General features: G+C 33.0%; 1 protein-coding gene across 3 annotated transcripts in view; it reads left to right on the top strand.

The window, feature by feature from the left end:
* ROCK1 (Rho associated coiled-coil containing protein kinase 1) overlaps nt 1-24557 on the top strand; it is a 141464-nt gene extending 116907 nt beyond the window's left edge. For 2 of the 3 annotated variants that reach the window (XM_033087413.1, XM_033087412.1), the window contains exons 23-33: nt 3247-3412; nt 4286-4379; nt 5047-5135; nt 7670-7858; nt 8777-8936; nt 14944-15014; nt 15211-15299; nt 20401-20479; nt 20633-20894; nt 21589-21796; nt 23012-24501. In XM_033087413.1, coding sequence (XP_032943304.1) covers nt 3247-3412; nt 4286-4379; nt 5047-5135; nt 7670-7858; nt 8777-8936; nt 14944-15014; nt 15211-15299; nt 20401-20479; nt 20633-20894; nt 21589-21796; nt 23012-23018 — 1414 coding nt within the window. In that variant the 3' untranslated portion in view covers nt 23019-24501. Of the gene's footprint in view, nt 1-3246; nt 3413-4285; nt 4380-5046; nt 5136-7669; nt 7859-8776; nt 8937-14943; nt 15015-15210; nt 15300-20400; nt 20480-20632; nt 20895-21588; nt 21797-23011 lie in introns of all 3 variants that reach the window. The other variant, XM_033087414.1, reaches the window with a different exon arrangement.
* Nucleotides 24558-24853: the final 296 nt, after the last annotated feature.

Below are 24853 nucleotides of genomic sequence, written 5' to 3'. Positions count from 1 at the left end.
CCTCATGCCAATGATATAATTATCAGTAAATTATGGTTCTTACCTTCAAGTACTTCAGAATCTAGGCTGGAGAAAGATACAAATTAAGGTAGACAACTGTGACAAAGTGCTTTTGGAGCATATTGAAAGGTTATACCTCATCTTATCATGTGGGATTCAGAGAACATTTCCCAGGTGACAACTAAGGAAAAGAAGAATTCACCAGGGGATAGAATATGAGGAAGAGGAAAATATAGGTAAATGCAGTCTGTAATTTGGATAACAGCAGATGGTTTAGTTAGGGAGACAGTTGGTGGCACATAATGCTAGAGAGGTAAACTTGTGTGTCATGCTGAAGAATTTGGAATTACCAAACATTGAAGAGTGGGAAGTTTTGTTTTTGTTGTTGTTCTCTGTTGTGTATCCACATCACCTAGATCAAGGCCTTGCAAAGAATATAGTATTCAATAAATGAAAGAGAGGGAGGAAGGGGAGGGGAGGGAAGGGAAAGGAAGGGAAGGAAAAGGGAAGAAAGGAAGAAAGAAACTTCTATGCTGGAAATTGACAAGGTGATGTTTTAGAAAGCTCCACTCTTTAGAGTGGAGAGTGGATTAAAGTGAGGCAAAGCTGGGTGGATACAGGGAGTCCAATTATACAGCCATTGGAATAATCTAGATGTCAAATAATAATGGAAGTTGGCAGTAAAAGGAAAGGCAAGTGCATGGAAAAAATAGGAAATAGAAGCAGTAGGATTTACCGATTTGGAGGACTGGTAGTAAAAGTTAGAGAAAATTTCAGGTCAACTCTCAAGTTTCTGACCAAGGTAATTGGGTTGATGGTAGTAGTGCTGGTCCCTAAGTTAAGGAATGCCAAGTCTATGAGATGAGAGGAGACAACATATTTCCATTTCAGAACTTTCTATAGTCATTACTATTGTTATATAAACATACCAGTAAATATCTCCTTAAAAAATAACCCTCTTTTAACTGCATATCCACTTCTAGCTACCGTCCCATTTTTCTGCTTCCTTTTGTAGCAAAATTCCTGAAAAGTGACATGCCATTTCTCTTTTCCCATTCCCTTGAGCTCATTCCAGGCAGATATTTGCACTATCACTGTACTAAAATAAGCCTTCTCAGAGTCACTGGTGACTTCCTAAAGCTAAAGACAATAGTTCTCAATCCTTATCTTACTTAACGCAGTAGTTGACATAGTTCATTCTCTCTCGACAAATTTTTTCACTTGGCTTTTGTGACATCACAATATTTTCTCTTTTTTTGTTTGAACTGGCTACTCTTTCTCAACCTTCTTTGCTCCTTTGTTCCTTTCCATCTCTGAGACCTTTAAAGTTTGGAAGGCCCAAGGGATCACTCTACTTGTTCTCATCCAGCCTCACAGCTTTAAATAGCATCAGTGTACAAGTATATTCTCCCCTGAATTCCAGACTTGTATATCCAGTTGTCTATTTGACATCTCCACTTGAGTGTTTAATAGGCGTCTCATATAACACGTCCAGAAAAAATTCCTGATTCCCTCACCTTGCCAACCTGCTCCTCCCTGTCTTTCCTATTTCAGTATTGGCAATTCTATTATTCCCAGTTATTTAAGTCAAAAACTTGGAGTCATCCTAGACTTCTTTTTTCCTTATATTCTGCATGCAATCCATCAATAAATCCTCATAACTGTAACTAAAAAATATATCCAGACTCTAATCAGTTCTCACCACTTACAGCATTTACCAGTCTGATCCAAACTGTCGTCATTTCCAATCTTGATTATTTCAATACTTTCATAACTGGTAACCTTGCTTCTGCCATTGACCCCCAACTGTCTGAAATTAATACAGCAGCCAGAATTTTAAAAATGGAACAGTCAGAGTAAAAGCCAAAGTCCCTATATTGTTTTAGAAAGTTTTATATGTCTGTTCTTCACCTTCCCACACCCTTTCTCTTACTGTGTCTTTCACAACTTTCCCCCATCTCTCACTCTGCTCACATTAGCTTCCTTTAGACCAACGTTAGGGTATTTGTTATTATTATAGATAGCTCCTCTGCCTAAACACTGTATTCCCAGGTACCAACATGGATCACTGTCTTACTTGCTTCCTATTTCTTCTCAAATGTCATTTTATCAGAGAGGCCTCCCTGATCACCCTACATAAAATAGTGACTCCTTTTTTATGTAGTGACCACATTCTTCCTTTTTTTTTTAAATCATTCTGTATGGCTTACTATATATTGTTCATTCTAATATCTTCTTTCATTTTTCTCTATGGGACTCTGTATATTACTCCATTTTTAAAAATTGTCTCATCACCCCACTAATGTATGCCTCCTGAGGTCAGGTACTTTGTTACTGCTGCATGCCTTAATTTCTAGAGCAGTGTTTGGCACATATACTTAGCATACACATATTTGTTGGATAAATGAATGAATATCTTTTTTCTTTTTTTTTATAGTTATTATATGTCTCTCTCTTTAGGCCTGAGACAGAAAATTCTATTTGCCTTCGCTCCCTTAGTAGAAATAGATAGAAGGTATTCACTTGGCAAACATTTATTGAGCCTAATGCATACAGGGGGTACAGTCATGATTAAGTTAACTTAATGAAGAGAGGCTCTCTGGGAAGAAAGAGCTGGCAAGGCAAAGGCAAACTGGAGTGATCTGGTCTTGATCTGAATGTCAGTTCTGAAAAGCCTTAAAGTATAATTCCCAAACGATTCCTAGAATCGTTTATAGTAGTTTGCAAATCTATTTATAAGTCTTTATAATCTCATTGAATTTCAGAGCTGGAAGGGACCTCAAGAATAATTTTGTTTAACCCTCTCATTTTACAGATTTGATTAAATTGAGCTCCAGGAAGTGTAAGGAACTTGCCCAATATCTCTCCACAATTAGTGTTAGAATAGGGATAAAGGTTTAAATCTCGCCTCGTGATTTACAGGGCAGTGACTTTTCCCCTATGCCATGCTGCCTTCCATTCCAAATCCACAACGAATTCCTTTTCAAAAGTAGACTGCTTACCATTGCTTTATTACCTTTTCTTAGTTAAGCACAGAGCAGATACAAGGTTAAAGAGTTCTTTTATAGTTTTTCAAAGTGAGAGCTTATATTTATAAAAGTTAGTAATGGATTCAAAGTTTATTTTACCACTAGAAAACTTAATTATTTTTCTCATTTAAATATAATTGTGTTTTTAAGCATATGATTAAGTTGGAAGAATGAACTCAATTTGTTCATATCCATTTCTCTAATAAATCTATTGCAGAGAAACTCTTGCTACTCAATTAGATCTAGCAGAAACAAAAGCTGAGTCTGAGCAGTTGGCTCGAGGGCTTTTGGAAGAACAGTACTTTGAATTGACCCAAGAAAGCAAGAAAGCTGCTTCTAGAAATAGACAAGAGATTACAGATAAAGATCACGCTGTTACTCGGGTAAGTGTGATAGTCAGGTAAGTTATATGACTAAAATTAATTTAAATCAAAATAGGTCACATCTTAAAGTTTAGTGTGTGTGTGTGTGTGTGTGTGTGTGTGCATGCATATTTACTTATATACAGTGAGTGGTCAATCTGTATTCATGTATAAAATAGTTTATATAATCCAAAACAGTTGTTAAGGATTGAAATTTTATTCAGTGTATTGGGGTTTTCCCCCTTCTGGCTGTAAATCTTAACATATTTTATGCAAAGAAACATTTAGTTTAAATTTATTTGTTGTGTTATCTTAATACATTGCAACTTATTTTTATGGCCAGAATTCTGTAAAATTCAGAGAAACTATTTGGGGATATCTACAAATCCATTATAGAAAAGCCAGTTACTACAAACAGTTACCTGTTTCTGAAATTTATACTATAAATAGATCATGGGGCTAGAAAAGGGAGTTAGATTTTTCTTCTTTTGAAGCCACCATAAAGTGCTATGATTCAACTACCAACTTTGTCCCTAAGAAGTTACAGTTTTGACAGTTTGCTTTAACTTCTCCAAGCCTTAGATTCTTCATCTGTAATTTCCAGTCTAGTTTTCTTTCCATTACATTTTTCTTCCTTTTATTCATATGTATATGTGTGTATATGTACACGTGCAAACATACTCTCTGAAATAATTTTTGGAAGCTAACAGTTGTTTTTAAATATTTTATTTTAATTATAACCACATAAACTGGAAACCAGGCATTTTTATAGTTAAGCACTGTCAGACCTGTTCTCACCTATGGAAAAAGCAAAGTATTTTTTATAAAGATTATTGCAATAAATAGGAGACTAGCAAAGAGACTATAGCTTAAACCTTTGTGTGCTTTGTTTAGCTTGAAGAAATGAACAGCATGCTAACCAAAGATACTGAATTATTAAGAAAAGAAAATGAAGAGCTAATGGATAAAATGAGGAAGGCAGAAGAAGGTATGTAGGGTTTTTATTTTTTTTAATCATGTTAAATCAGCTCAGTAAATTTTTGCTATTTATGTTGTGCGTTAAGTTTTGGAAATATTTGTTTTCATATGTTAAATAACTTCTGTAGCCTTACGAATTTTCTTTTTTTCTTTTTTTTAATTTTTATTGGGGAGTGTTGGGGAACAGTATGTTTTGTGAGGACCCATCAGCTCCATGTCAAGTTCTTGTTTTCGATCTAGTTGTGGGGGGCGCAGCTCACTGGCCTATGTGGGAATTGAACTGGCGATCTTGGTGTTATGAGCACTGCGCTCTAACCACTGAGCCAACCAGCCGCCCAAGAATTTTCTTAATAGAACTTAAATATTCTCACCCCCCAAAAAAATAAATGAGGTAAGTATGTGAGTTGATGGATGTGTTAATTAACTTGATGGGGGAGAAGAGAATCCTTTCACAATAGACATATATGTATGTATATATGAAATCATTACTTTGTATACTTTAACTATCTTACAGTTTTGTCAATTATACCTCAATAAAGATGAAAAAATTATCTTGAAGAAGTTACTAAAAGTTCCTTTGTAGTATATGCTAATTTAAATAATTAAAGACATTGCTAATTTGGAATGCGAAAATTAATTAATGCCATGCAATAACATTTTATATAATTTGTTGACAGAATATAAATTGAAGAAGGAGGAGGAGATCAGTAATCTTAAGGCTGCCTTTGAAAAGAATATCAATACAGAACGAACTCTTAAAACACAGGTATGCATGTGCTCAGCCTTTTCTATAAGTTTGTATTTGAGTATTGTATATTCAGAAGTTAATATTTGCTCTTCGTGTACTTTTTCTTAAAAGTGAGGTTATAAGACTCAAGCTCTTCATTGGAACAAATAATGTAGTAGTCTTTCTTCACTAAATAGAGAAGACATTCAGGAAACAGGATTTCAACTGAGTTAAGAAAGCTAGTTTGTCTAGTCGTTTGACTAGTAAGAATGTGTTTTATATTGTATAGAAGACCTGTAATTGACAGTAGCACAACTTAATGAAAAGATAACATACTTGATTAAAGCCGAGAAAGAAAAATTGGGAATAAGACAGAAATTACAGGAGTGGCTGTATTATTTTGCTTTATATTAACAATGCAGCTAGATCAGATTTTTTTACACTGAAACTTGGTATCTTGTCATTTTACTAAGTTACCAATAGTTTAAATTCTTCATAAGGTACTATGTACCTCGATTGAGTTTTACAGTAGAATAAATATCTTCTGTTTTATTAAATGATTATAACAGATTCCTTATTACCATTCCACTCTACGTGTCAGTAATCCTTCATGTTGGAACTAGAGTAATCTTTCAAAAATGCACTTAATACCTGTTGAAAATTCTTCAGTGGAGGTTTTACTTTATACCAAAACAGAGACAATAAGAAAAAGATTGACATTTATTACATAAAAATGTCGGTCTATAGAGCCCAAAACAGCATAACTTGAAGGAAAACAAACTAGGAAGAGTGTTTACAGCAAATGTAGATAAATATAAAAACCATCTGCAAATCCTAAAAACCATTCAATAGAAAAAAAAGAAGTAAGGGACATTTAAGAGAAAAAGAAACACTAAAGATTTTTTAAAAACTTAACCACAATAATAAATAGAAATTAAAACAATAATGAGGTATATTTTTGACAGTTTAATGGGCAGGTTTAAATGAGATAAAATATTTAGCTTTTGCAAGAACATGGGGAAAGTTTATTCATATATTTTTTGAGTGAGTAAACTATAAGAGCAATTCAACCAAATAAAGCATTTTAATGTGCATATTCTTTGATCCAGTAATTGTGCCTTTAGGAATTTATGCTATATAAATACTTCCATATAAATGCTCAAAAGAAATATATACAAATATGATTAGTGCAACATTTTTAACAGTGAAAAAATAAAAATGACCCAACCATCCATCAATGTACTATTGATAAATCATGATACATCCATACAGTGGAATGCAAAGAAGCCATGAAAAATAAATGAAGTAGATTTACATGTAATGGCATGGGGAAATAGTATTTCCATGATATATGAAATAGTATTAAATAAAAAAAAGCATGTTGCTGCATAATGTACAGCATGATTCCATTTTTAAATTTAAATGCATATTTAACCTATTTATATATGAGTATATAGGGAAATGTCTAGAAAGATATACACTCAGAAATTTAGAGAAAAGAGAAGGCTTTAGCTGAGGTGGTCTTTGAGGAGTGATATGTCAAGTACTTTTCACTTTTTTCATAATATATCTCTGCATTTGATTTTTCTTGTAATTACTATGGTAGAGTTACTATTAGAAAAATACCAAATATGCACTTATGAGTTCAATGAAGTAAGCTTTTCACATTAAAAAAAATATGTTGAAGGGTTCCTCATCCTAGATGAGACCTAATCTACATGGAAATGATAGTGGTTAGGGCTTTTTTCTGTCTTAATGGAAAATCTGGCTTTTTTTTTTTTTTAAACATTACTACAGAACAAGCGTACCATGACTTACGTTTTATAGTTTCTGTAGCTATTTCACATGCTTTTACCAGTTCTGACTCATTTTGAATATATTTTTTCCTTCTGACAAAAGGTGTTAGCCTCAACTATGTTTACATTTCTTTTCACTTTCAAAAGGACCCCTCAATATGGCCTAGTCAGGTGCCTTGTCTCCCTACTTTTCCTACTTGTCCAAAGGAAAAAAATTATCTTGGGCCTTTTTGCCTGTGTACTGTTTACTCTTACTATAATGCCATCCTCCTCTCCTATCCCCTCCTTCATATCATTTTTTTGCTTATCCAACTTCTATTTGTTTCTTAAGAAACATGTGTGGTCACACATGTTTCCCTGCTTCTCCAAGTCCCAGGTACTGTTCCTATCTTGCATGCCTCTTCTTACCACTCAGTACTGTAATGCTTGTTGACTTGGCTCCTCTACCAGACTAGAATGCCTTTGGGGCATATCTGTATTTACAGTCTTTATATCTAATGCCTATCAAAGTATCTACATACAGTATAATAAATACTGAATAATTGTTGAATGATAAATGCTTTTGCAAGCTTGTCTTGTTCATACATTTGAACAATGAGAAATGTCAATAGTAGTTGTTACTTGTGCTACCATATCCCAATCTTCATTAGATTTTCCTCATTTTTAGCACAAAAAAGTCCTACGTCCTGATTGTAAAGGAAAAAATACATTTTTAGTGGAGATTTAAATTGGATGGCTACACTAGATCCTATTAGTCATGTTTTAATGTTTTAATAGGCTGTTAACAAGTTGGCAGAGATAATGAATCGAAAAGATTTTAAAATTGATAGAAAGAAAGCTAATACACAGGATTTGAGAAAGAAAGAAAAGGAAAATCGAAAGCTACAACTGGAACTCAACCAAGAAAGAGAGAAATTCAACCAGATGGTAGTGAAACATCAAAAAGAACTAAATGACATGCAAGCGGTAAGATATGTGTGTGGGGGGTGTGTGTGTGTGTGTTTGTGTGCACGTGCACACGTGCACACATGTAGGGTTATTTTCTTAAACTGTTACTACTATATATGCCTATTATCTATTGATCTAATTTAGATTAGATTTTTTCATATAAAAATGCATAGTTTGGTTTATACTCTCCACAATTCTATCATTACTCTAATATGAACCATGATCTTAAAAAACTAGAAAATACTCAGTTGCTCAACCAACTAACATCTGCTTGATTACACGTGCTACTTTGAGCAGAACAACCAAGAGATTTTTGCCTCTTTGGTTTCAGACTGAAATTGAGATATGGCTGGAAGTATAGTGACTATAGTTGGGATAGAGGTTTTGGTGTATTGGAGCTTATTTGTTTCCTCTAATCAGGACTCACTTTTCTGAAATCAGAATGTCAAACTTAATTTTTTGATATTTCCTTGGTTGTTAATAGTACAAAATAGAGAACATGGTCTCTGGTCTTAGACAGACTTAGACCCAAGCATTGACTCCATCATTTATGGTTTTACCAGACTGAGAAGCTTTCCATACCTTTTAAATTATTTTATTTGGAGCCCAAAAAAAGCGTTTTCTGTTATTTTAACAAGTGCTTATTTTTTGTCTCTGTTTTTTGATGCCTTGTATTTAAAAAAAAAAAAAGAAATTTAAAAAACCTCATGTAAAGCAAGGAGGAGCATATCCAAGCAGTGTATTTACTAAGGAAGAGAACTTGCATTTTTATAGTGGTTTTAAAATCTTTAGTAGTAAACATTCATGAAATTTTCAGTAAATTTTTAGTTTTAGCCGCTTTAGATTACTTACTTGTACTTCCATTAATTCTTAATTTTTTAATGTTGGAAATTTGACCTTGACTCTTCATATTATCTTGAAATTTTTCACAATTAGCAATTGGTGGAAGAATGTACACATAAGAATGAGCTTCAGATGCAGTTGGCTAGCAAAGAGAGTGATATTGAGCAATTGCGTGCTAAACTTTTGGACCTTTCGGATTCTACAAGTGTTGCTAGTTTTCCTAGTGCTGACGAAACTGATGGAAACCTTCCAGGTAGGAATATTTCTGTTACTTCATTCAAATTTGCTTAAATGTCATGGAAATTAATGTATATTTCTTTCATTTGGTATTCTACCTCTTGTCATTTTGTCCATGGATCGATCCTTAAAAAGGAATTTATGTTTCTGATAGCCAAAGTCCTATGATGTTTGTATACTTAGTGAATTTATAGAATAAAAGCAGTCATAAACAATCCTGGGCTATTATTAAAATAGATCTCAGAGGCTCTACCCTAATAGAAACCTGAAGAAGTTTTCGAACCTATCTTGAGCTGCCTAACTCGATGGTTGAAGCTGTTGCATATCTCTCACTGTTTAAAGAAAATTACACGTATTTCATGATGAGCAGCTCTTTAATGTTTTATGTATTTTGTGCTAAAACTAAGAACTGTACTTAATATTATCAGAACCACAGGAGCTCTATTATAGAAGCCTACCTAATGTAATAGTGACAAACTTTAATCAGACTTTAAGTTTCAACTTTGGAGAAATAGATAAAAAGGGTTGGGAGATGCAGACGGGGAGCAGGGAGTCAACTAAAGGCAAAAGTGAGTAATTAGGATTTCAGACATTTCTTCTATATCTTCTTTTCTCCAGTGCAGAACCAATTAAAAAATAAACACAGCTTCATTCTTGGGTTAATTGTAGTGCAAGCTATAATACATTTATGTCTTTTTATGAACAATACACATATTACAGGTTCAATTTACAAATGAAGTGAATGTTATATATGTATTAAAACCATGCATTATGATTTTAAAGGCGCACACACACACACACTTGACATATCACACATTCTTAGTTCAAGGTATTAGAAATTTTATTTACATGGCCATAAACTTGAAAATATATTTTAATTAGTATATTTCCTGATTAATGCATGAATAAAGAATACAAAGATATTTATGAAGCAACGTGTTTGATACTGTAAGAATTTTATTTTAAAAACTATTACTTAATGTAAAAAACTTGATAGACTAAGAAAATTTTTATGTTATCGTTCTTGGCCAAGAAGAAAGTGGGACTCAAAGTGGGAAGTGAATTCAACTTCTGTTTGTGTACCATATGATGCCTGTCCTCATTATTTGTAGCTTTGCGACCTCAAAATCAGATATATAGGAAGGATAGGGCAGGCAATAACTAGTTCTTTTCCAGTGCTCAAGGAATTTCTTCTGTTTTCTCTAAAAACTCCTGCCTCTTGATAAACTTGTAGGTGCATATTCTTATCAGAGAATCAACTTTAGATTTAATAGGAATCTTTAGCTTCAACAGTAGTTTGAACATCTTTCTGAATGTTTGCCTTGGTTTTCTTTGTATTAGGTTAAACATTTCAGACACTGATCTATTGTTTGTGAATGCTATTTAGGAGATTTGAATTGAAAGATGAGTTTGAGGGACTTCTAAAAAGAAGGAAGGTGATGAGTTTTATCTTCTATCCTGGCTTATTCACGAAGGCTACACTCAAAAGATCATCAGATGGTTTGACTGGCAGACTTAGGTTAGGAATCCATTTGGACTTCAGCATCCTGATCTAATCCACTTGTGAGTCAGTCAGCAAAGAGATTTTAAAATGTTTCTACTGGCTCCATTCTGAGTATATTACTTAAAATAGCTGTGTATGTTCAGAGATTTTGTTTTTAAGGTTTTCAAAGTCCAAACTAAGTGAGGGAAAAAATAAAAAGTACTGGTGGCCATTTTCCATTGCTATAAAAGGAAACAATATATCTCTCTATTACTATATTCTCAGTCTTAAAACTTGTGAAGATCTCTACAGTGTTGTACCCTTGATTTTCATATTGGAGGGAGAAATTAATGGATAATTTTTATCAATGTTATTTTACCTCTCTCTGTGTCGGATGTTTTGCTAGTAAATTGAAAATCTGTATTAAACCCACCATTTACTAGATGCTTAAAAATGGTCCCTTGCAAATAAAGTAAGGTTGGCAGTCATATATAGGAAGAAATATTAAAGAACTTTTATTCTTAATTTGGAAAAGTTATATACCATTCAGTTATCTGAAAGATTTTTCAAAGTTGATGACTAATTAATTTTACTTACTTTAGAAAATGAATTTAAACTACAGACTAAAAAAGGAAGGACTTTAAATAAAAAATGTTTACTCAACAGTTAAAGGCCTTTTGAAATATGGATCATATTTTTAGTTCAATGACATTGTTTTTTTTAGTAGTTGGGTAGATTTCATTTAATATAAAAATTCTCGTTTAACTATCTTCTATGTATCTAGCGCTTGCCCTCTATAATCTTCTCAGTGGACAGCTTGTCATTAACTAGATTAAATCTCTCCTCTAAGTTTCCTACGCTGAAAAGCTTACAAAACATTGTTACTCCTTCTCTGACTTACAGCCCTTTAAAGTTCTTAAAAATCACGTTCATTCTCTTAATTCTTTTGTTTTTTTAATTGGGGAATGTTGGGAACAGTGTGTTTCTCCAGGGCCCATCAGCTCCAAGTCATTGTCCTTCAATTTAGTTGTGGAGGGCGCAGCTCAGCTCCAAGTCCAGTTGCCGTTTTCAGTCTTTAGTTGGAGGGGGCGCAGCCCACCATCCCATGTGGGAATTGAACCGGCAACCTTGTTGAGAGCTCGCGCTCTAAGCAACTGAGCGATCCGGCCACCGCTCTCTTAATTCTTTTATGTCTTTATCTTCTTTTTGGTTTTGGTGCAGGTTGTAGCGTAGCACACTGTAAATATAAAGATTACCCTTAGGGTTAGGGTTTGCCTATTGCCTAGATGACAAAAAGACTAATGTAATAGTAGTAACTGTCACTTGTTCTTCCTCTTTTCCAACTATTGACCTAAGAATGTTCTGAAGCATTAAGAAAAACACTTGGTATCAATACTCCATAATATTCATTATCTGATGGATTATCTGCATCATTCTCTTTTCATCTAGCTTAATCTCAGGCTGTGCGATTTAAACCTTTAAATGGTGCTTTCTTGATGTGTTTCCAAGTATTTGAGTATATGAGAGTTTCTAACTTTGCCCACATCTAATCCGTGATTGGGAGATAATCCGAGCATCTGAATTCTTAAGCATTGATTGGTTTCATTTTTTTTATATATCACTTCTGAATATAATTAAAATATTTTGAAATGGTTGTCGAGCTTTGTTTCTTAAGTAGTATGTGGTTTATCAAGGTAAACTTCGGTAGTCTTCAGAGGTTAGCTTTAATGTTTAAATTGGCTTATAAATTAATTTACGTATAGCCTTTCTATCTCTTATTTGGGTAAAGGATTTAATTGCTGATATTGCAGTAATACACATCTAATTCTTTTTGTAAGTTAAAATTGCTCCATAAATATAGAAAACATGGAGCCAAGTTTTTGTACTTCTGTAGCATATTATTGATGATAACTAACTAGACTTAGGGAAGTTTTCAGCATTTATTGATCTGGAGAAGCTGATTTCTGTGTTTCTGACGTAAAAGATGGAATTTACTGCATTTTACTTCCAGATTGCCACTTGGGTCACAAGTGGTCATGTTTTTAAAGGACATATTTATATAAAAAAAAACTGGTAAGTTAACTTGTATCTATGACAGGAGTTAGGTAAAGGAAACAGAGGAGAAACTAGTGTGTATTTTTTTATTTATCACTGAGCTTAGTTCAGCTATTTCTCTGAAGAGAATTCACTAAGGAAGAAAACTAGAATTCTCTCCCATAACATTATTGTTTTAAGTTGAGAAAAACCAGATAGCCTCAACACCTTTTTTTGAGTTCCAAATTTCTTCATTTAATTTAAATTACAGCAAATATAAAATTGGGCTCATTAGATTCATAAAATGCTTTTGATCAATAAAGTTTCTATGGGCACACTAAAATGACAGATAAAGTCATATATGTAACAATTCATTGAAAATATATTTTTAAAACTGGCAGATTAATCCAAACCTAGAACCAGAAAGCTTAAATACTTTTGGCATTTATTCTCATAGAGAAATAATTGAGGGGAGGGGTATTTTGGCACATACAATTTTTTGTAAATGTCAAGATTTCAATGGCTTTCACATCTTTTATTTTCAATAGGATTTACTGATATTCTATTTACTTAGGAGTAAGAGGTGCAATTTTTGGCACACTAGAGGGAATTTTTTCCTTGCAATAACTTTTTTGCTTTTGTAAGAGAATATTTGTGAATGATCACCAGCCTTCTAAAAGTTATTTAATATTAAACTGCCCTTTGGTTCTTTAATTATAATCATTATTTACAGAGGATGACTTTAATTGACTAATTGAAAAAAAAAGCAAAATTGCAAAATAATCAAATATTTATCAAGTACCTACTCTGTGTGTCGGATGTAATGAGGTATATAAAAAAAAGTGTTAGGATATGGTCTCTGCACTCTCAAAACTTACTAAGGAACTACCTAAGAAAACAAAATAATAATGAATGAAATAAATGACAGCAACTAAGAAAAAAGCTGGGAGAAAAGGGGGACCATTTTGAGTGAAGTTTCTCATTATTTCCTCCACTCTAACAACTGCAATTTAGATGAAAGGGAATAAATAACAAAAGCAAAAGACATTAAGTACACGGAAGAAGTTGGAACTAGAAGAACATGACCTGCAATTCAGTTAACTGCAAAGCTTGTTACAGGACAGAACAGCATTGTGCTCTAGGAACATAAACTCAGAAATTAGACTGCCTTGGCGAACCCTAGAGCTTTGACACTTTATCTGATAGAGTGCTCTTAGGCAAGTCAGTTCCCCTGGCTAAGCCTCAGTCTCTGCATTTGTAAATGGAGGATGATAGTTGAACCGAACCTGTCCTATTCCTGAGAATATAATATTTTATATTCATGGGATTATATATAGTTTATATATGAGATACTAGTAAAACACTTGGCAAATGTTAAATGTTTAGTAAATATTACTGTTATTTTTACTGTAAGACTGAGCTGTTTTACAGTTTTTAGGTTATGTGAAGTACAATATACGCGTATATACTGATCAGATTATGATTTGAGCCATAGTATAATCTGTCACATTATAACATTGTACTTTAAAGTTGCTTACTTTTCCATTCTTTATGTTTCAAATATAAACTATAGAAAACAATTAAATGCTCTATCTCTAACCTGATACAAAATAACCATTTCTAATGGAATCATCTTTTCCCTGTGAATATTTCTAATAAACATTAATTACATTTAAACAGTAGTAATAATTACTATAAAATGCCTTGATCAATCAAATTAGACAAAGAATTTCTGGTATGTACAAACTAGTTAAGATATTAATGGTTGACCAACTGAATTCTGTGTTATTTTACTGTTTATTAAATTCTGGTAACGCAAAGTTAAAAGGGTTTACACCTCTTTAGTTTGATAAGAATTGTAATTGGACTTAACACTAGAATTAAGCACTCCACCAACTAAATTTGGACAGTTTCATTGAAATTGTTATGGGTGTTTTACCAAGATGTTTATCAGAATATTGTACTGAGAAAACAAATAAAACGCTTTTCTTTTATTCTTTATATCTAGTTGATTCTGCCTGCATTCCTTATTTATTTATCTTCTATTCTTATCTTCTGTGAGTAATAGGACACTTCTGTACTTTTGCTTGCTCTTGTGTAAATCATGGCTCTGATTTGTTCTACTTGCTGCATAATTTTTTTTTGCTAAGTATTTTTATATGAATGTTAAATGATATTTAAAGTCTTTTGTATCATATCCCATTTAAGCTGCAGTCCATTCCAGTCTTGCCTGGCTCTTAAGGGTATTGTTGTTACTTCATATTTTTATAATTGAGTACTAAATGTTAATTTTATGGGAAAAGTGGCTTGGATTTTTTTTCTGCAATATTTGTATGGCCATTAAAGTTGATTTGTGTGATTGAAGCATGGAAGAGCAAATTATAGTACTTATTCATTTAGCTGTGTTCAAATGCCTGTTGCTGGCTGCATGCTGTCAGTCAACTTGTAATAGCTTTTCCTTTTGTTACAATTTAAGACTGAATATTGTATATTCTTTTTTTCCTAGAGTCAAGAATTGAAGGTTGGCTTTCAATACCAAATAGAGGAAATATCAAACGATATGGCTGGAAGAAACAGGTATCATACGCCTCATTTTTTCTAGTTGATATATTGCTATATATTTACTTTCAAAGCATAGAACTTGTATTAACCATTCCTAGAATCAATTTTAGATTAATAAAATATAATCTAGACATAAATGGCAAATATGCTTGTTACTTAAAACCAAGTTAATGTTGCTTTTATACTTCTTTCCCCTTTTTTCTCATTTCAGTATGTTGTGGTAAGCAGCAAAAAAATTTTGTTTTATAACGATGAACAAGATAAGGAGCAGTCCAATCCATCCATGGTATTAGACATAGAGTAAGTTGCCTTTGATTGAATTGTTAACTTATGATAATTATTTTTAGACTTAGAATTTAGTTCATATTCCGTTTAAACAATGTTATGTTATTATCTACTCTTTTTCTCAAATAATAACTTACATTAAATCTAACTTACTTTTTAAGATTAAGTTTATTGGGGTAACATTGGTTAATAAAATTGTATACATTTCAACTGTACAATTCTGTAATACATCATCTATATATTACATTGTGTGTTCACCACCCAGAGTCATATCTCCTGTCACCATATATTTGGCCCTATTTACACTCTTCTACCTCTCTCCTCCCCCCCTTAACCTCTGTTAACCGCTCTACTTTGTATCTATGAGTTTTTATTTGTCTTGTTCGTTTGTTGCTTTCAGTTTTATATCCCACATACCGTGTTTCCCCAAAAATAAGACTAAGTCTTATATTAAGATTTGCTCCAAAAGATGCATTAGGGCTTATGTTCAGGGGATGTCATCCTGAAAAATCATGCTAGGGCTTATTTACGGGGTAGGTCTTATTTTGGGGGAAACACGGTATGAGTGAAACATGGTTCTTGACTTTTTCCTTCTGACTTATTTCTCTTAGCATGATATTCTCAGGATTTATCCATGTTGTTGCAAATGGCGGTATTTCATCTCTTCTTGTGGCTGAGTAATATTCCATTGTATATATGTTACACATCTTCTTTATCCAATCATCTATCAAAGGACACTTGAGTTATTTCCATGTTTTGGCCACCGTAAATAATGCTGCAATGAACATAGGGGTATATATATCTTTACAGGGAAATGTTTTCAAATTTTTCAGGTAGATACCCAGAAGAGGGATTACTGGGTTGTATGGTAATTCTATTTTTATTTTTTTGAGGAACTTCCATACGGTTTTCCATAGTGGCTTTACTAATTTACATTCCTACCAGCAGTGTATGAGGATTCCTTTTCCTGCACAGCCTCTCCAATATGTATTATTACTTGTCTTGTTGATCCAATAGCTATTCTAACAGGTGTGAGGTGGTATCTCATTGTGGTTTTGATTTGCATTTCCCTGATGGCTAGTGAAGTTGAACATCATTTCATATATTTGTTGGCTGTTTGTATGTCTTCTTGGGAGAGGTGTCCAGGTTTTCTGCACATTTTTTTAATTGGATTGTTTTTTGTTGTTGTTAGGTTGTATGAGTTCTTGGTATATTTTGGATATTAGCCCCTATTGGAAGTGTTGTTTGCAAATATCTTCTCCCATGGTTGCCTCTTTGTTTTGTTGATGGTTTCTTTTGCCGTACAGAAGCTTTTTAGTTTGATGTAATCCCATTAATTTATTTTTGCTTTTACTTCCCTTGCCTTTTAGGTCAAATTCATAAAATCCTCTATAAGACTGAGGTCCAAAGTTTAGTACCTATGTTTTCTTCTATGCATATTATTGTTTCAGGTCATCTATTGGTCCTTAATCCATTTTGAGTTAATTTCTGTATATGGTGACAAATAGCAGTCTAGTATCATTCTTTCGCATGTGGCTTTCCAATTTTCCCAGCTTTCTTTTCTCCATTATATGTTTTTGTCCTTTATTGAAAATTATTTGCCCATTTATATGTGGGTTTATTTCTGGGTTTTCAAGTCTGTTACATTGGTCTGTGTGTCTGTTTCTCTGCCAATACCATGCTGTTTTGATTATTGTTGCTTTGTAGTATAATTTGAAGTCAGGGAATGTGAAACCTCCAGACTTGTTTTTTTTTTTCCTCAGGATTGCTTTGGGTATTACGGGTCTTTTATGGTTACATATAAATCTGATGATTTTTTGTTCTATTTCTTTTTTTTTAAATGCCATTGGGATTTTGATGGGGATTACATTAAATCTGCATATTGCTTTGGGTAATATGGCCATTTTAACTATCTCAGTTCTTCCAATCCATGAACATTGGAATATCTTTCCATTTCTTTGTGTCTTCTTCAGTTTCTTTTAATGTCTTGTAGTTTTCAGTGTATGGGTCCTTCACATCCTTTGTTAAGTTTATTCCTAGGTATTTTATTCTTTTTGTTGCAATTGCAAAAGCAGCTGTGTTCTTTTTTATTTTTTTCCTGAAATTTCATTGTTAGTATTTAGAAATGAAATGGAATTTAGTACGTTCATTATATTAAACCTTTATCAAAATGTGAGAGGGAAAATTTTGAATACCTGATTCATATATTCTAAATACATTTTTTTATTTCAAGTGTTTATTGCTTTTAAGTTCAGAGAGCATCTTAAAATATATGATTATGGGGTCATTTTTAAAAAGGAAATATAAGTGTATCTCTTCTTTCTTAATAATTGGTCAAAAATGCCTGTAATAAGCTTAGGTTTTTTCTCCTTGCATTCATTCTAAAACTTTTTTTTTAAAGACTTTTTGTTGGGGAAGGGGTACAGGACTTTATTGGGGGACAGTGTGTACTTCCAGGACTTTTTTCCAAGTCAAGTTGTTGTCCTTTCAATCTTAGTTGTGGAGGGTGCCGTTCAGCTTCAAGTTGTTGTCCTTTCAGTCTTAGTTGTGGAGGGCACAGCTTAGCTCCAGGTCCAGTTGTCGTTGCTAGATGCAGGGGGCGCAGCCCACCATCCCTTGCGGGAGTCGAACCGGCAACCTTGTGGTTGAGAGGATGCGCTCCAACCAACTGAGCCATCCGGGGGCAGCTCAGCTCAAGGTGCCGTGTTCAATTTTAGTTGCAGGGGGCGGAGCCCATCATCCCTTGCAGGACTCGAGGAGTTGAACTGGCAACCTTGTGGTTGAGAGCCCACTGGCCCGTGTGGGAATCTAACCGGCAGCCTTTGGGGTTAGGAGCATGGACCTCTAACCGCCTGAGCCACCGGGCCGGCACCTAAAACTGTTTTTAAATCATGCTGCCTTTACAATAGGTGCTGTAGATTGTATAAAGATAATTAAGACAGTTCCATATTTAAGGAGCTTACAGACTAGTAGTAGAAAGGGTAAAAAATATGCAACAAAATATAAATTCAAAGTGAAGTGTGGTGAGTGCTATTTCAAGAAAAATATAAACTTGAAGTATTGCCATTCCTTTGGGATTAAATGTTTGTGGAGCCATTTATAGTTAGAATGTAAAAAGAATTGAGCAAATACCAGAGAATACTGATATTTTATTTCCTGTTTTTTTAAGTACTAGTTATGAAAACTTAAGTGATCACTTAAACGAAATAATACATAAATACTAATATGAGAGACATCATCTTTCAACTAAGTTAAATACTTTTTAGATTGATGAAAGGTTGTTGTTTTACCTTTTTATTGAGGTATAATTTTCATGCAATAAAATGCATGCATCTTAAGTATTCTGTTCAGTGATTTTTGACAATTGTAAACACCCATGTAATTACCATCCAAGACAGAATTAAAAAAAACATTTCCATCACCCTAGAAAGCTCACTTTTGCCTTCTCAGAAAAAAAAACACATCTGAATTCTATCACTGAGATTAGTTTTGCCTGTTCTAGGACTTCATACAAATGGAATTATACAGTGTGTACCTTTTATGTGCCTGACTTCTTTCACTTTGCATAGTGTTTTGCTGTGTATCAGTTGTCTGGGTTTTTTTTTTTTTTTCTGTTTTTGCTGAGTAATATTCCATTGAATGAATATATCTCAATTTGTTCATCCATTCTTCTGTTGATGAACAATGGGTTGCTTCCAGTTTAGAGCTATTACAAATAATACTGCTATGAACATTCCTTTTTGGACTTAAGTTTTCATTTCTCATGAGTGAATATATATCTAGGATTTGCGTCCTGGGTCATAGAATAAATCTGTACTTATTTAACCTTTAAAAAAATCTGCCAAATAGTTTTCAAAAACGATTATACAATTGTATACTCACCAGTAATATGAGTTTCAGTTGCTCCACATCCAATATGAGTTTCAGTTGCTCCAACTTTTGGTGTTGTCAGTCTTTGATTTTTGCTGTTCTAACGCATATGAAGTGCTATCTTGTTTTAATTTATATTTTCCTCATGACTGATGATGCCAGGAATCGTTTCATGTGTTTATTGGCCATTTGTATATCTTTTCTTCTCTATATCTTAAGTGTCTCCAAGTTTTTTGCCCATTTTTTAATTGGGTTGCTTATCTTTTTAAGATTGGTTTATGAAAGTTCTGTATATATTCTGGATACAAATCCAGTGTCAGAAATATGTAATGCAGATATTTCCCAGTTTGTGGCTTGCCCATTCATTTTTCTTTATGGTATCTTTTAACAGAGACTAGTTTATCATTTTTTTTAAAAGAATTACTGCCTTTTTTTAGTCTGTTCAAGAAATTTTTGCCTGCCCAAAGGTTGTTGAAGGTACTCTATGTTTTCTTCTAGTTTTCCTTCTGTCTTCCCAGTCTGTATGCCCTTATCACATGTATAGATTTTTACATATGATCACCACAGTCAGAATACAGGACAGTTCCATCACAGGTATTCTTTATGCTACCCTTTTATAGCCACAGGAAGCGGCGTTTCTCCACCTTTCCCTAATTCTTGACAACGACTGATCTGTTCTTCAACTCTATAATTTTGTCATTGTAAGGATGTTATATAAACAATCAAATGTTATGTAAACTTTGGGATTGGCTTCTTTCACTCTGTGTAATTCCTCTGAGATCTATCCAAGTCTTAGTTTGTTTCTTTTAATTGTTGAGTAGTATTTCATGGTTTGTATACCACAGTTTGTTTAACAGTTCATTTGGGTTTCCAGTTTGGCACTATTATGAATAAAGCTGCTATGAACATTTATGTACAGGTTTTCACATAGGTATATTTTCAGTTCTCTGGAATACAGACCCAGGAGTACAATTGCTGGGTCATATATGATAAGCATAGTTTAGTTTTCTAGAATGGCTCTGCAATTTTACATTTACAATTGTATGAGTGATCTAGTATCTCTGCATCCTCATCAGCATTTGATTTATTAGTATTTTTAGTTTTAAATATCTGATAGGTGTGCAGTGATATTTATTGTGATTTTAATTTCATTTCTCTAATGACTAATTTATCTTCAAAGAAATGTCTGTCTTTTACTGTAAATGAGTTTTTATAATGGTCTATATCATATTTATTTTCATTTTAGTAAATTGTTTCATGTTCGACCGGTAACCCAAGGAGATGTGTATAGAGCTGAAACTGAAGAAATTCCTAAAATATTCCAGGTAAAAATCTGAAATTATAATTTCAAATATCTTTTACCTAAGTATTACCTATATTTTGTGAAGTAAATAGATATACACCAATACTTTCATACATTTGTAATTTGTATGTACAGATACTAATCTTTATTATCTTTTTACCATTCCTGAATGTAGATACTATATGCAAATGAAGGTGAATGTAGAAAAGATGTAGAGATGGAACCAGTACAACAAGCTGAAAAAACTAATTTTCAAAATCACAAAGGGCATGAGTTCATTCCTACACTCTACCACTTTCCTGCCAACTGTGAGGCCTGTGCCAAACCTCTCTGGCATGTTTTTAAGCCACCCCCTGCCCTAGAATGTCGAAGATGCCATGTTAAGTGCCACAGAGATCACTTAGATAAGAAAGAGGACTTAATTTCTCCATGTAAAGGTAAGGCATAAAAATTTTTACAACTTACAGCAAATTAGACAATTTAGTCCCAGTAACTTTTACAAGTGTAGCATTTTCTATACCAAGTTGAAAAGAGGTCAGAGGAGGTAATACTTTGACACTAGTGGAGCAACATACAGCTATCATTTTAGTTACAGATTTAGCTTTGAACATAATGTTTTTAAAGAGAATCACCCCCTTGTTAAAAGAAAATTAAAAAGTACCACTGAGAAATTATTCTAAATCGGAGAGAAGAGTTATAGGTGAGTTCCACTCTATTCCCCCTTGGGTTTTTGTTTCCTATTTGTTTTCTTTTTATCTGGTTCTCTCTGCCTGGACCAGCATGCAGTATTACAGACAAGATTCTTCTAGTTTAGCCAAGGTAGCTTGAGGGAAATAGTACAGGTTATAGCTATTTTAAGATAAGAAATTTATATTCCAAAAATACATTTATTTCCACTTCTGCATTTTTTTTTTGTATTTTTGATTTTACTTTATTTTTCTTATTAATTTATGACTAATGTCTTGTTTTAAATTTTCAGCTTTAATTAAGGAGAAAGGGAGTTTGTCCAAGCTTAATTAAGCATAGTAAATCTGTTAAAATTTTAAGAACTTATAAAATTATGCGTTCAATAGGGCTTTTTTAGATAATGTATGAATTTAATAGTACTCTTTTTTTTTTTCCTTAACATAGTAAGTTATGATGTAACATCAGCAAGGGATATGCTGTTGTTAGCATGTTCTCAGGATGAACAAAAAAAATGGGTAACTCATTTAGTCAAGAAGATACCTAAGAATCCACCATCTGGTTTTGTTCGTGCGTCCCCTCGAACAGTTTCTACAAGATCCACTGCAAATCAGTCTTTCCGGAAAGTGGTCAAAAATACATCTGGAAAAACTAGGTAAGGATTGAAATGTTAACCTTTGTAACAATGTGAAAGTAATTAAATAACACCTATTAAAAATAAAAAAGATTAAGTAATACCTATTAAAATTCAAAATCCGATTGTTCCTTTCCCCATAGAGGGCATCATTTGAAGCTAGGTATTTACATATCACTTGAAATGACTTTACAAATTAATTAGTTCAACTGATTCCTGTTAGAAGTTAATAATATTTATAAATATAAGTATTTAGTTCCATGTCAAATTTTGTTATTGGTTGGAATACATGGCACATATTTAGCCCTTGATGTTTCAAAAAAATAATGTGTCGTTCACCTCTTTTTTTAATGCAAATAGATTAATATAAAACTTAGCTCATCTTTTATTTTTAACTATGTTGGTATAGTTTTTTTTAATCAAAATTATTTGCTATTATCAGTGACTATGGTGTTACAAATAAACTTCCCAGTTAAGTATCCTTTTGAGGGAGGGGTTAACTGGTTTTGATGGAATTTTTTCAAAAATATTTATATGCTACAAAAAAAAAGTATAGGACATAATTAAACCTTTTCTTGAAGAGAGGTTATGATATTAAGTTCTCATTTTGACATGAATAAATGAGTCTTAAAGGAATTAAGCAACTTATAAAAGATCACACAGGTAACTAGTGGCATAGTCAGGATTGGGACCCATTTTCATCTAATTCCTGTGTGTTTTCTCCTGTACCAAATACCAACTTTCCTTAGAGTGTAATCCCTATAGAAAGACCTATTACTTATTTGCCTCTCTGCTAATGTCACCCAAGTCTTCCAGGCAGTCTTAAGACCATCTTTAGTTCATCCCATTTTTTCATTCCCTGTTGTCAATAACCAAGTCTAATTCTTGGAAAACTCATACTCATTTTTCCTTCTGTATTCTTTAGCTGCCATACTACTCCAGTGTATTATTGCCTACCTCATGACTTATTTCTGTAGAATCTTATGTCGACCCACTCCTGTACGGGATAAAAGTTGGATCTAAATTTATTTAAAATTAGATTATTATAGCTACAAGTATGTAAAAAAAGATATGGTTGAAATAGAGTAGAAACAAAAAGGAGATAATACTAAGTATATTTTTTCATTTTCTTACTCTTCAATTTTTTGTGTTAATTATTAGATATAAAGATAATATGATTTACTTTTCCCTCCAACTGAGCATTTCTTAGAGTTTTTTTCTTTTTTTCCCTTCCAGCAGTTAACCATGTGACCTAGCGCCTTATGGAATCGTGTGGGATGCTACCTGATAAACCAGGCTTCTTTAACCATGCAGAGCTGACAGGCTCTTCCTTTGACACAATATCACATCACAGGCTTCAGGGTTAAGATTGCTGTTATTCTGTCCTTGCTTTGGCACAAAAGCACACCAAGGTTTTTTGTTTGTTTGTTTGTTTTTTTAATGGCGGGTTTGCCTACAGGTAGATTAGATTAATTATTACTATGTAATGCAAGTACAATTGGGGGAAAGCTTAGCTAGATATATTTTTTTTAAAAAGGTGCTGCCTTTTTGAATTTCTAAGAAAATGCCTGTCAATCATGATAGAACACAGTTTCCTCATATGAGTGAGAGGAAGGGACTTTCACTTTTAAGTGGAATGGCCATCGCTTTCAAGATCAGCTCATGGAAGGAGTAAAGAAAATATCTCAAAATGAGACAACTGAAATCTTTTTAAATGACTTCAGTTTTTGTGCTCTTGCAAGACTATACAAAACTATTTTAAGAAAGCAGTGACATCACTTGACTTCAGTGCCCTCACTGTAGAATTTAAAAGCCTTACTGTTGATTGCCCGTGGTGGACTTGATGGAGAATAAATATCTTACATTATGCTTTACAAAATACTGTATGTGTTTCAGCAAGTTTGTAGATTGGGGGATGGGAGAAGGCAAAAAAAATTACATTTAATCTATGCATTTTTGCCAAGCCATATTGAGTTATTCTACTACTAGAGACATTAGGAACTAACTGTACAAAAGAACCAAGTTTAAAAGCATTTTGTGGGGTACATCATTTCTGTAATTGTATAATGTATTTCTTTTTGGTTTTAAATGATAAAGACATTAAGTTAACAAACATATAAGAAATGTATGCACTGTTTGAAATGTAAATTATTCTTAGAACACTTCAATGGGCGTTGCATTGAGCTTTTAGTGCCTTAATTTGAGAGAATTATTTTACTGCCGTGACTAAATATAGAAGTTTCAAAAAACATATTTTCAAAAAATTATGTGTCAGTGGGTTTTTCATTGGTAATTGGTTTAATTTTAAATATTTAGAAGTTTGTTGGACTTTCATAAATTGAATACAATCTTTGCATCAAACTACCTGCTAACATGATGAATGACTTTATAAAACTGCAAAACATGTAGAAGGCTGCACCAATATAAAAGAAAATTATGGCAATACATCTGTGATGTTTTCCAGTTAACATAGGAATTACCAGATAAATACTGTTAAACTCTTGTTCAATGACAAGAGTTGATTCATACGGGCAGTATGATTTATTGTTTATTTTTTTAACCAAATACCTCCTCAGTAATTTATAATGGCTTTTGCAGTAATGTGTATCAAATAAGAAGCACTGGAAAACTGATTCGTCTCTAGGATGATATGCATGTTTCAAGTGGTATTGAAAGCCGCACTGATGGATATGTAATAATAAACATATCTGTTATTAATATGCTAATGACTCTGTGCTCATTTAATGAGAAATAAAAGTAATTTATGGATGGATACCTTTAATAATGACTGCTATGGTGTTTTCTCATGGCTGAAATGAATAGAAACCATGTTATAAATTAATTTCTGACTCTACAAATGTTTGTTAAATTCCATAATTAGATTAAATTGAATTTTTAAAAGATAAAACCTGGTTTGTACTCTAAAAGAAGAATGGCTACAGTTGAAATGAAAAGTTGACTAACGTCTGTTGGGAAACAATTTTCCTTGGATCTCTTGCATTTCTCCTATCTGTGAGCAAAGGCTGTGACAGCCTTTCTTCTGGACTCTTCCAAGAAGATTTGTATAGTGAACAGTCT

Source organism: Rhinolophus ferrumequinum, chromosome 19, assembly GCF_004115265.2.
Source record: "Rhinolophus ferrumequinum isolate MPI-CBG mRhiFer1 chromosome 19, mRhiFer1_v1.p, whole genome shotgun sequence".
In the NCBI taxonomy this organism is placed as follows: Eukaryota; Metazoa; Chordata; class Mammalia; order Chiroptera; family Rhinolophidae; genus Rhinolophus; species Rhinolophus ferrumequinum.
The sequence above is the reverse complement of the archived record's forward strand: the minus strand, read 5'-3'. Positions and strand labels throughout refer to the sequence as shown.